Here is a 12,602-nt window from a genome sequence, read left to right as displayed (position 1 = left end):
GCTTCTTCAGTGAAGTTTACACACGGAGGTTGGGAATCGCCCTGCTTACCCACCACCGTGGGCTATACTATCCCCAGATAGAGATCCTGCAAGTGTAAACGCTTTCGATTTCTCTGGACCAATGACTTTATCTCTAAAGGAGATCTTTGTAGGATGCACCCCACCCACACTCTCCCCCTTATCTCTTCCGACGGCATGGCCGTCATCCTCACTGTGTTTCGCCCTCAAACACTCGTTCCCGCTCTCTCCTAACAACATATATGAGTTTTTAACAACTAAAATTTATTATGTATTATTTTTCAGTATTAATTGATCAAATCATCAAACATATCAATTTTAAAAATTTTTAAATTAAATTATAATTCAATTGAATTGATTTAAATTTAAAAAATAAAAATAATTTACTAATTGTTAAGAGAGATTGATGGGATAGTAAAAAGAAAATTGAAAGTGACAGATAACGTGAGAGATAAGCATTTCAATTTTCTTTCCACTATCCCATCAACCTTTTTGAGTACTAATTGATTAAATATATCTATTTTAATCTCTTCTACCAACTTTTTTATGTACTACTACTAGTTGGATTATTGATAATGTTAATATTTTTTTATTATTTTCAAAATTAAAAAAAAAATACATATATCTCGTTTACACTATAAACGAGATATATACATTTTGTGTCTATCCGTCTTATACATGCAAAATTATCTGCAAGAGAGGAATATTTACTTCGATAAATATTTTTTAAATTATTTATTTCAATAATTATTATAATTAATTTATTTATTAAAATAAAAAATCTGAGTACATTAGGGTTTTATGCAAAACGCTTATATTTACAATCCCGCCCCAAACTTGTTCTGAATTCCTCTAGGTACCCTCAAGGTCATCGATAGGATATTGGTGTCCGGGGTGAGTGTCACGTACTCAACGTTACCTCCGAACCATACCTTGTTCATGACATGCTTCCCCGCTTCTCTCAACTCCTTCTCCGCCCTCACTCTCAATCTCATCTACAAAGAATCATGCCACGTGCCATCACGTGCTCCACCCAATGCCATTATACCTCTTCTTCCTCTTTGCATTATTCCCGTTTCGCTACTCCATCTAACTCTCGCCGTTCTTCCCTTTCTCTGCCTTCGAAATGCTCTTCGCTCTTCGCTCGTGGGTTCCACGCTCTGTGCGAAAGAAACGAAGCCAAGAAGAAGCGGTTGGGATTGGTTGGCGCGGTACGCGCGGGGCAGAGGGAGTATCGGAAGCTGAGGAGGCGAGCGCCGAAGGCGAAAGCGAAACCAAAGGAGTTAGAACTCTGCGTTGATATTTGCATCGAAGAAGATTTGCCTGATGATCCTGAAGTCTTGGTACTGAATACTCCAATTTTTATGTTTTTCAGAAAATTTATTTATTTAGGGTGCTATTGCTTTGGAGTTTGAAAAGGAAATGTAATTTTGTGAATTGAAAAATTACTTTTCTGTTTAAAAAAGTGATATTTTGGCTCGAATCAAACACACTCTTAGTGGCAGTGTCTTGAAGAAAAAAAAAATGAGGAAAATGAGTTTAATTTCTTTGCACACTGACCTCCATTCAAGTGTTGTTAGCATAGATAAGAGTGGTTTAATTTTAAGATAGCTAGCTGTGGAAACTTTACTGCTTTTGTCTCAGTAACATCATTGATTGGACGACAATGGAAGAGAATTTTAAATTGACATAGCATAGAAATCAAACTCTAAATAAAAACTATTTGCATGTCTCTTATGAATTACAATTTCACTTGCTGAAAGTTACCTACTAATTGACTGGTACATGTAAGTTTTTGGGTTTCTATTTTGATGAGCTAAATTGTTGCACTCTACTTTTGCAATCCCAAGAAATAAGGAGATTGTATGATGTTGAGCAGAGAGTATTGACATGAAAAAATATAAAAACAAGAAAAAAATTAATAATGTGATGCCTTGAAGTAGGTTAGTTATTTCTGTGGTTGATTGAAATCCTGTGCAAATGTTTTATCTGAGTGCAGAGCATTGCGGAACTGCTTCGTCTGAATGCTCCAATGGCAATGAAGCTTGCATTTGATGGTTTGAAAGATTCACGGTATAAAACTAGAGATGCTGCTATAGATGATGTTGGTGGGTTTGAAAGCGTAGAATTATCATTGCTTCTTTGCAATGATGAGTTTATTCGAAAACTTAATAAGGAATGGAGAGATGAGGATCGTGCTACTGATGTTCTATCAATGTCACAACATATTCCTGGTCTTAAGCTGCCAATTGTAAGAACTGCATTCTCTAGCTGATTACAAATAGTGACAGTGTTGATGCCAATTAATAAAAGTTGTACAACTTACCCGGAATGCTAAGTGCTTGATAATTGTGATATTTGCAGCTAATGTTGGGTGATATTGTAATTTCTGTTGAGACAGCTGCAAGACAAGCAGAGGAAAGAGGGCACACTCTTGTTGATGAGATCCGTATCCTCATGGTTGGTTTGGTTTGATGATATTACTTGGTTTCATGAAAAATATCTCATTTAATTTTCTTCCATTTGTGTTTCTGCCATGTTTTTTCATTTAATTCATACCCTCCCTGGTCTTAAATTCAAGCAAGAAAAAATCATGACCAAGTTCCCAGTGTTCTTCAACAACTGGGTTCTACTATTTTAGCTGTACACCGAGAAGGAAATCGGTATAAATAAAAAGCATGGGGAAAAAAAACATTTGAGATTTGGTTGGAATTTAAAAGATGGCAACAGTCAAAAGTAAGATGCTAAAACTGAGAATTTGTGGTTTTCAGTATTTTCAGAAATGGCAGCTCAGTTTCATATCAAATCAAAATGGAAAAGACAAACATGATGTCTACATTTTTATTTTTTAGTGAAATTGAAAGGGAAAAAAAGGAAATTAAATAAGCTGGTATGATGTGTATATGCTGAACAGTGACTTGAGAATAGTGATTAAATAACTTTTCAGGTTCATGGCTTGTTACATCTTTTGGGATTTGATCATGAATTAAGTGAAGAGGCTGAAGTAGAAATGGAGAAAGAGGAGGAGCTTCTTTTAAAGAGTCTTGGATGGAAAGGAAAAGGGCTAATAAAGAGCACACATGAAGCTGAAATAAATTCAACTTCCCACCATCACAGTTCTGATGGTAATTGTACTATCTTAGTAGTACTTTCAGCATTTCTCAACTTCTATTTATTTATTTATTTGTTTTATATGCTTCCCTCTAATCCAAATAAGTGTCATTTGCATATATAAAAGTATGTGGGGAAATAATCTTACAGATCAACTGTCAAAAGACAGGAAGAAAGATGGCAGTCTTAGATTTTACAAACCAAAGTTCAGCTATATCTTCTGCGATATGGATGGTAAGATCATAAGCAAACATACTTATTTGATATTTCTCATCATTTTTCTTAGCTTTAATACATTCCTATTTCACATTAAGGAACACTGCTTAACAGCAAAAGTCAAATCAGTCCTGCAACTGCCCAGGCCTTGAGAGAGGCCACTTCAAGGGGTGTGAAAATTGTGATAGCTACTGGAAAAGTAAGATGAAATTGATCAATGGTTTCTTAGGGTATTGTGTTAGAATGATTTACTTTCTAATATAGATGTTATGGAGATGGTTTAATAATCTTCTCATCATTATTTCGGGACATTTGGTAAATAGGCTCGTCCAGCTGTGATAGATGTTTTTAAGATGGTGGATTTAGCTGGAAAAGATGGGATTGTTTCAGAATTTTCTCCTGGGGTTTTCTTACAGGTTACTTCTATATCCCCTTTTGATAATTATATTGCTTGGTTTGGGAAGGAAGTCCATATGTGTGGTTGAAAGCATGATTCAGTATTTTGAACTCGTGTGTGTGTAAGAATTTTGTATACAGGAGTAGAGGCATGTAGAAGCTGCCATAAAATAATCCGACAAAGTTTACTGCATATTATTACTGTATCTAGTTACCTATTTATGTTTTTTGGTGGAAACTGTATATAGTTATGATAATTCACTCTTACTTGATATTCAAGGATGGATAAGAGAGAAATCGTCACTCCATTGCAGTCAATTTCTATGGACAGCCCTATTCCATAGAGGTAACTTTTGGGTTTAGTTTAGTTTCGTTTTAAGTCTCACTCAACTCCGAGATAGTATAAAAGACTATGCTACACATTATATTTGGCCACCATTAAATGTATACTTTTACAAATTTCACAAAGTTCATTGTTAGGCATGAGAACAGTAGAGACACAGATGTTCTGATTGGCTAGAGTGATGGCTGCCTTTATAAGTACTTAGAAAACCCCTTTTTAATGGACTGGATTCTGTGGTTGAGTTAGACTCCACTCATTTTTTTTATTTTATTTTTCTATTTTCTTTACCCTCTTTGTTACCCTTGTATGACATAGTATTCTTATTCCCTTTTTTTTTCCCCGATAAAAGAGATATTATATCAACAAGGAGGATATTACAGCAAGCATGGTGGACCAAAGATTCTTGATACAAAAGATTAGGATTAGAAAAATAAAAACCATCCAAAGAGAAATACTTTCCAATCTCAACATCTTTGATAGATATACACCTCAAAAAATGCACCTTTCACCAAGTAGACGCAATGCACCTAACCCTACTCAGGGCTTCTCTCCCAAATGTTAGTTATTAGAGGTGCAAGAATTATGGTCTCCTAAATGTTATTCAATTTTAGGTGTAGTCATAGAGATAAACTAGTGAGTTTTATAAATAAAGTATTCATAAAGAATTGATATATAACATGAGAAAGAATCTATTTTGGCCCCTTCAATTCCATTCCATCTATATTTTCTGAAAAAGAAAAAAGATCTTAATGTGGGAATCTGTCCACTTTCCTTCCCTTTTCATTCTATTCCCTTTGTTTTCACCGACCTAGTGGTGAACATGTTAACAAAGCCCATAAGGTCATGATAATGCACTGCATCTGGTGGAGAAAAAGTTTCAGCCATCGAATGTGTATCATTGGTTATTTTTTTCTTCTTCTATTATAGGTGTTACAAGCATGACAGGAACTACAAGGTTATGTAGTTAACTATATAATATGCAAATCAATTATTTGATTAATTTAACCTCATATTTAGTTGAATAACTGACAAACGGTATGAAATGTTTGAATTTTAGTTTGTATGTGGTTTTCATTCTTCCATAGTTTCTTTATTTTAGATTGTAGTTTGTCTTGAATTGTGGGCATATTTTGTTCCTTAAAATTCCTTGCACCAATGATTCCAGGGGTTGCTTGTTTATGGTAGACAAGGGAAGGAAATATTTAGGAGCAACTTAGATCTGAGCGTTTGTCGAGAGGTAATTTATTAGTTCTCCTTTTTATCTTCCACTTGAATGTGTATTTTTGTTACCCACATCAAGCATGTTACATATGTATGTTATTCTAGGACCCTGAAGATACTTAAGATTTTTGATAGTTGATGGCTTCAAGTTTCAAATCTAAAATTTAGTTAAAATATTTATTTGCGTTGCTGGAAAATTCTTGGTGTTGTATGCATGAAATAATTGGCCCCTTTATCTTGCAGGCATGTATTTACTCATTGGAGAATAAGATTCCACTTATTGCATTCTGTGAAGGCCGCTGCCTCACCCTTTTTCATGACCCACTTGTTGATTCACTGCATACAACATACCATGAACCAAAGGTACCTCATTTTCAGAATCCTGTATGATCCCTTTCATTAAATGTTCCCATCACTTTGTGTCTTAGGCAAAAAATCTTTGCAGGCTGAGATCATGCCTTCCATCGAACATCTTCTGGCTTCCGCTGACATACAGGTATCCACTAGGATACATCCCTACTCCCTTGTTTCAGTGTCTGATCACCATGTGCATGGATTCTGAATAGAAAAGTTTGCAATTCATTAATACACCTGCAGACACACACAAGCACACATGCATGGAAGCGTGCAGATGCATTTGTACGTTGCTAAAGCTTATTTTTGTTTCTGCAGAAAATGATTTTCTTAGACACTGCGAAGAGTGTGGCTAGTACTATACGGCCATACTGGTCAGAGGCAACAAAAGATCGTGCAACTGTTGTTCAAGCTGTGCCAGATATGCTGGAGATTGTTCCATTGGGAACATGCAAAGGGAATGGGGTGAAAATGTTGCTAGATCATCTTGGGGTGACTCCTAAGGAGGTACCACAAATATCTATATGTCAAAAGTATTCTTGTCATTGTTTAGGAGAGACAAAGACATATGATATTAGTGATACTATCAGAAGTCCAGAACTAATATAGTATAGGCAGCTGAATGACAATGCTTACAGTTTTGCTAATCAAACTTATTTCTGCACACTGCACATGCTGCTGCATATAACTGTCGTTTATTTTTTTTAGTTTATTGTGCTTTGGAGAGAAGATAGTCATAACATCGTTATGGACATAAAGTATCATGTATGGAGCCCCCTAAACTATGAAGTTATTAACTTCTCTGTTTGGTAAACATGGCAATCAATGTAGTCAAACTCGACTTTCCTTAAAGTCGAACAATTTTGGCGAACTTGAATCATGCTCATGGAGTCAATAGTTCTCTAGAAGATTACTCATAAAATTGTCGTAAAAATTGAGTTTAATACCTTTTGGGGCAAAATAGTACAACTGCTGATTTGAGGTGTCAATACTATTATATTTCTAAATTCTAATAGATTACAATGTGGCAATATTGACCTCCATCTTAGCTTTTCTGAACTCCAAATCATACAAATGTAGATAATGGCTATTGGTGATGGAGAAAATGATGTCGAGATGCTCGAGTTAGCTTCTGTAGGCATTGCACTCAGCAATGGAGCAGAGAAGACGAAAGCTGTGGCCAACATAATTGGTTGCAGCAATGATGAAGATGGGGTAGCAGACGCTATCTACCGGTATGCATTCTGAGATGCTGGAAACTATATTAGGCATTTTATACCAATACTAGAATAGAAGAGTCTACAACATAAACACCAATTAAAAGGAAAAGGTTAGAGATGAAGAAATTGTACCATTTTATTTGTATTAATCATTGGAAGAATTTTTATAACTATTCATTCCTTTGAGTATAACAAAGGTTTTATGCCTCAAGAGGCATGTCATGTCAATTGTGCTTTCTCTTTCACAATATCTATTAAAGAAAGGAATCACATGCTGTAATTGTAGCAGATTGATGAGTTTTGTTTAGGGCTATATGCATTTGGCATGATAAATAATTTAGGTGGATTGTTGAAATTTGTAGTGAAAGGCCCTAAGGGCAATATAGACTATTGTCAAATTTTATGAATGTACCCATTATCAAAAGTTTAGCCACAATCAATGTATCTATTTAATTTATCTTTCTAAGTTTATAATTGCGATTGTTCATTGATACTGAAATCCCTGTTAATTTAAGGTTTTTGCTAACAAGTATTATTAGGAAATCGGTTAAGATTACCACTAATAGAAATTTTAAAATTTTTTCTCCTAAGAAATGCATTGCATTGAAAAGCTCAACTACACTAGAATCAATTAATTAATTCTTTAACTCACATGCACTCACTACACTAAAATTAGGAAATATATAGAGATACAAACATGCATCGCTAACAAAGTTTCTTTAGATACCAAGGCGATACGATAGTTTCCTGGTAAATTATACACCATAATGGTTGTAGGAATAATGAAAGAGGCATTATTTCATATATCAATAAGAAATTGATTCATACCACACAGGAAATAAGAATTTTTCTTCATGTAAGACACAATACAACATTTTTCCGAGTAGAAATGGCAACCAAAGCTACCACCAAAATGAGTCACCAACTCTACGTTCTTAAAAATTGTATGTTTCTGAAGCCAAACAAAGGGAGATGCAATTCCGCTATACTACTCTATTCAGTCTATTGCACAATACATTAAACTTTATTTGAGAAATATAACTTCCAACACATTAGAAGCACAGCAGTAGATTCGAAACTTCGCAGTAGGCCTGCTCATCCTTTATCGCAAGTAGCATTGTCATTGTCTGGTGTTTCTTAACGAATCTTCAAGCTGAGCATTTCGTCTCGCACATTCCAAGATAGTTTTGTCAGCGGTGATGAAGTATGCCGCAATGGAGGCTGTTCGCCAACCACACCAGAGACAAATGTCAAACTTCAAATTTATTCAATCACAGAATCAAACTAAATAAAAAAAAGTGACTAAACCATCAAAAGTACGCATGAAAGATTGATTCGCTGACAAGGATAACCATAGAAGATCATAACCCATGACATACCCACATAAGTTTAATCCCGTTACAAAACTAACCAAAGTACTTTACGTGGGCAGTTTTCTTTCACATTGGCATGTATTGCTAGCTGACGTGTATTTAGTACTAATTGGGAACAATATGAACCCTAATTCTTCGCTCTTTGTTGGAGCCCAATGTTCACAAAGTGAAACCGTTCCCGACACAGCCATCCATCATTCCCAGCTACTCACGCTAATATAGTTGGAAGAATTTTAGCAATGTCAAGGAGAAAAATAACCACAAGCAAAAGTTGCAGCTTTTCAGGAGCTTCAACTTCAAAGATGAACAAGGAGAAAATTCTGGATGGAAGATGTCACTGTGGTGAGTATGCTGTGTTGTTGGAATCTTCGACAGTTGCCAACCCTAAAAGATGGTTCATCTGCTTCCCCTTTTGAAAGGTATGGAACGTTAGTTATGAGTTTGACAGTTAGACAAGCGTAAGGTTAAGCTAAAGAAGAAGAACAAAAGCTCCTCTATTAGTGCATGGTTGAGATTCGTGCTCAATAGGGGAGGTGACACTTCCTATTCTTTGTTTAATTGAAATTTGAAGGAGTAAGGAATTTCCTTTTAATTAAGTAAATAAATACAATTTCCATGAAAAAAATAAAATATTCCACCTAAGAAAATCCTCTTGCCACATTGGAATGGGCGTGGATATGTTTTAACATGTTAACAAACTCTTCTAACGCTTGGTCACATTTGACAAACGGAACTCAACAATTGTGGACATCTGGGTTGTTATGATCTTCTATGGTTACTCTTGTCAGCGAATTGATCTTTCATGGGTATTTTTGGTGGGTTAGTCAAATATGTAGAAGATCTGCTCTCTACCTTCTACTTTTAATTTTGAAAAGAGCAGTGTTATCTGAATTTTAAAAGTGAGTATGGTTCACGGAATGTTTTTATGTTATAGATAACACATTGACTGGCTAAAGTTTCTTTCTAAACAATGAGCATTGTATAATAACCCTGGCCATGGAGTAGTAAAAGAGAATAACAATGTCGTGTATTGATGAAAAACAGAACCAAGGCAAAGAGAATCAGCCTGTGAAGTTAACCCCTCTAAAACTCTCCATTTTTTAAAATTCCTCTTTCTCTCTCTCTCTCTCACACACACATGGAGTTAACATTATTAGGGGATTGGCAAAAAATGAGATATGACATTCTTAGCATCAATATCAATATCTAGGATCCTAACGCATTGATACAGAACCTTGTCATGTTTACAAAAGCAAAAACGTCTGGAGTTAACAAGAACTATGGAGAAACTAATGGAAGACCTTAGGACAATATAATCCAGAAATATAGAAATAGATGAATCACAAATCCAAACAAAACAAAACAGATCAGCGGAGGAAGCAATTACAAATCTGCAGTTTTGAGCATGTCATGTTACTTATAAGGATAGTCAGTACTCAGTAGTCCAACGTTCTGCATATTTCTTTCAATATCTTGGGCAACAACGACCGAAATACAAAAAAAGAGGTAGAACAGATAAGGAATGCTAGAAAGCCAAGACAAAAGAAAAGTCCAACCTCCCAATTGAAAATAGAGGATCCTTCCAACTACAATGCTAAGAATTTAGCAGACCATTGAATTCCGAAAGGGAAAAGCTAACAATCATCTTCGAAAGGAACATCCAAATCAATTGGATTTGGAGACTATTGAAGAAATTAACAAGACAACATAGCATAGGCACCTAGGTGACCAAAATTTGACCATCAACATTCAACCCCTTGACAGACTACTTTCAGCCAATTAATTTTAAGGTTAAATTTCGACAAAAGAATATCAAAATATATAAGTTAACGATAAAATAATCAGTTACACATAACCATGCAGGAAGAATGAAAAGCTTTTCCGTTAGTACAAAACATAATAAAATGTCTCCCTTAATATTCCACGACAGAAGTTCCTACATAAGCTTTAACTTTAAATGTAACTTGAGAGTTGAGAACCTACCAGCAGATATGATAAGTGCCTGCGCAACATAATTGAGGTTTGCCTTTGCCCATGGAACCATGCGAACTGCAGCCAGCTGCAATTTGAAAAATGCAACATTAAATCAAAAGAAACTTTAGTAGGCTAACCTATCATTCGTAAATTAGTGGAATAAACCCCTATCATTGAGTGGCTGATACCACAATTCATGCCGAGGCCAATGCACTCAGTAAGGGTAGGAAAACCAATAAAGACCTTTAAGTCATGGTGTCATGGAACACATTAACAAATGCCAACTAGTGGGGTATTAAATGGTGGAGAGAGCACTATATAGACATTAGAACATGTTTCTTTTCCACAAATTCATGAAAGCAATCAAACATAAATGCCTACAAACTAGAGAAATACAAGGCTTTTATCAAAAGAAAAAGTATTGTTTTAACTGAAAAGTTTTCTTTATTATTAAAAAGAAAGATGTAGGATAGTAACTTTATCAGCAAGTCCTGAACAAAATGAAATTACATACTGTAGGCACGGCACTGGCAACACATGCAACGGAAGCTGCTTTGAATCCAGCAATTACACCCTCTGCATATCAGAAAATTGTTATCAAATTCCGATTGCCCCTACCAACATTTAGAAAGATATCATAAAAATGTTACTATGTTGATAAAAGCCCCAAAGACAACGGATGCTGCGTAGATTTCTTTTGTTGTATGGCAAAGCAAACATCAATTACCTGAAGTACCTCCGATCAAGTTTAACAGTTATTTTACTAATTTTTTTTCAATCAAAAGAAAGTTTGCAACTAGTGCATAACAATTTCACCAAGCAAAACCCAGCCTGCATTTTAACTATTAATGCATTGTGCATCAAAGATAGCCATCCCCTACTCTGCTATGTTTGGAAATTTTTTAACAAAGAACTAAGTAGACTATACAATAACCAGAAAGCATTTTTTCCAGAGAAGAAATGAAGGGACAAAAGTTCTTACCCCATAATAAAATAAAATAATTAAATTAACAAATTTCAAAATCACCAGTGACAACCAACAAGGGTGTTGGCATAGTGGTAGAGACACATCTGGATTCAACACAAATACAATTTATCACATAATCAACAAAGATGCCATAAATTTGATCTGAGTACGCAATAGCAATTTTTTGCCCCCCTCAAGATCTTCAAAAACTAAAGTAACTACTTTACATGATTTTCAAGCATCCAGTTTACTAACAACATAATAAAGAAAAGAAAAGAGAAATCATACCATGGGTGCATTTCTTAGTCCTAACAATCTTCCTTTCTTCGGCGGGAGAAGCAATAAGGAAGGATTCTCTGCGGGACACCCACATGTCTCGCAGTTCAGACGGAATTCCCATTGTTATTATTTGAATTTTGAAGCAATAAGGAAGGATTCCTTCGATTCTTTGAATGTAAGAAGCCTTATTATTTTATAGGTGGTGGCTCGCCACTCGCCGCCAACGGTCGACAAAGCAAAATTGAATTACAGCTTTACAACTTAGGCTGGCAAAGCGTTATTATTTTGAAGTATCTCATTATTATTTTCTTGAATGGAATCTAATCATTCTTAAATTTTAATTTTAATTCAGGTGAAGGCTCATGTTCATTGAGGGTTGAAAATTATTAGATTATTATTTAGTTAGATTTATTAAATTATTTAATCGTTTTTAAATATTAATTTTATGTAAAGACATATTGCATGTAAATTTCTTCCTTTATCTTGTAACATAAATAAATATTTATGATCAATTTTGTTAAATGGACACTTACTTCTCAAAAAAAGAATGAAAAAAAAGGCACATGCTAAAGATAAAAAATCAACGAGTATTAAAATTGTTTATTGTCAAAAGAAAACACGCTTAATATAATTTGGCTTCGTTTACAATAAAATCAACTATAATCGTTTCAAAGTTCATATGCTCGAATGGGCAACCTTGGAGTCCTAAAAATTAAATTTATTGTCCTTAGAAAGATGTACAAATTGTATAAATGTACAAATGAAGCTTGAAATAATAATGGTATCTATTCCATTTTAGGGTTGCCATTTATAAATTAGCAGCATCCTAATTTGATCATGATTTTAGCTACCAACCATGATAATTGATATCCTTGTCATATTTGATTCGGTTAAAGTAAACAGAGGTTTATATGCACATTCATACATGATGATGCACCAGAGGATGAGTTAAAAGCAAGTTCAATTAGAGCCAAACTCTTCATTCCAGCACTCCAGCTCTTTCCACTTGCTTTTCTTTAAGCTTGGTCTGATGACCGTCATTGCCTTCTTGAAATCATTGTAAGTTAATCCTCTTACCTCGTAAAGCTAAAAAACATCATTACACAACTTATTGTTCAATTTTTTTTATG

At 34.8% G+C, this 12,602-nt stretch overlaps 2 protein-coding genes across 3 annotated transcripts; one reads left to right on the top strand and one right to left on the bottom strand.

Annotated features, from left to right (window-relative positions):
* Positions 1-846: 846 nt before the first annotated feature.
* LOC107605203 (haloacid dehalogenase-like hydrolase family protein) lies at positions 847-7,315 on the top strand. Of its 2 annotated transcripts, none has more exons than XM_016306987.3 (12): positions 847-1,361; positions 2,018-2,269; positions 2,383-2,478; positions 2,966-3,143; positions 3,280-3,363; positions 3,444-3,544; positions 3,669-3,761; positions 5,250-5,321; positions 5,549-5,668; positions 5,751-5,801; positions 5,978-6,166; positions 6,740-7,315. In XM_016306987.3, exons 1-12 carry the CDS (start codon positions 963-965, stop codon positions 6,905-6,907), a joined length of 1,803 nt encoding a protein of 600 aa, XP_016162473.1. In that variant the 5' UTR covers positions 847-962; the 3' UTR covers positions 6,908-7,315. The 2 variants fall into 2 exon arrangements, with proteins under 2 accessions (XP_016162473.1, XP_016162474.1); XM_016306988.3 differs by having other exon boundaries at positions 874-1,361; positions 3,295-3,363.
* A 385-nt stretch (positions 7,316-7,700) lies between these two features.
* Positions 7,701-11,740, bottom strand: LOC107605204 (early nodulin-93). Its single transcript, XM_016306989.3, has 4 exons — positions 11,482-11,740; positions 10,741-10,802; positions 10,236-10,311; positions 7,701-8,100 (listed from the first exon to the last, which is right to left on the bottom strand). Exons 1-4 carry the CDS (start codon positions 11,591-11,593, stop codon positions 8,000-8,002), a joined length of 351 nt encoding a protein of 116 aa, XP_016162475.1. The 5' UTR covers positions 11,594-11,740; the 3' UTR covers positions 7,701-7,999.
* Positions 11,741-12,602: the final 862 nt, after the last annotated feature.

Source organism: Arachis ipaensis, chromosome B6 (genome assembly GCF_059453495.1).
Source record: "Arachis ipaensis isolate K30076 ecotype BB chromosome B6, ASM5945349v1, whole genome shotgun sequence".
In the NCBI taxonomy this organism is placed as follows: Eukaryota; Viridiplantae; Streptophyta; class Magnoliopsida; order Fabales; family Fabaceae; genus Arachis; species Arachis ipaensis.
This window is presented reverse-complemented; position numbering and strand designations above follow the sequence as displayed.

Bases quoted from the DNA above. Each gene is read 5' to 3' on its own strand.
- LOC107605203 (XM_016306987.3), top strand. From the start codon at position 963: ATGCTTCCCCGCTTCTCTCAACTCCTTCTCCGCCCTCACTCTCAATCT. The intron at 1,362-2,017 runs GTACTGAATACT...ATCTGAGTGCAG, and splicing joins CTGATGATCCTGAAGTCTTG to AGCATTGCGGAACTGCTTCG. The intron at 3,545-3,668 runs GTAAGATGAAAT...TTTGGTAAATAG, and splicing joins TTGTGATAGCTACTGGAAAA to GCTCGTCCAGCTGTGATAGA.
- LOC107605204 (XM_016306989.3), bottom strand. From the start codon at position 11,593: ATGGGAATTCCGTCTGAACTGCGAGACATGTGGGTGTCCCGCAGAGAA. The intron at 10,803-11,481 runs GTATGATTTCTC...TCTGATATGCAG, and splicing joins GACTAAGAAATGCACCCATG to AGGGTGTAATTGCTGGATTC. The intron at 10,312-10,740 runs GTATGTAATTTC...TTCAAATTGCAG, and splicing joins TTGCCAGTGCCGTGCCTACA to CTGGCTGCAGTTCGCATGGT.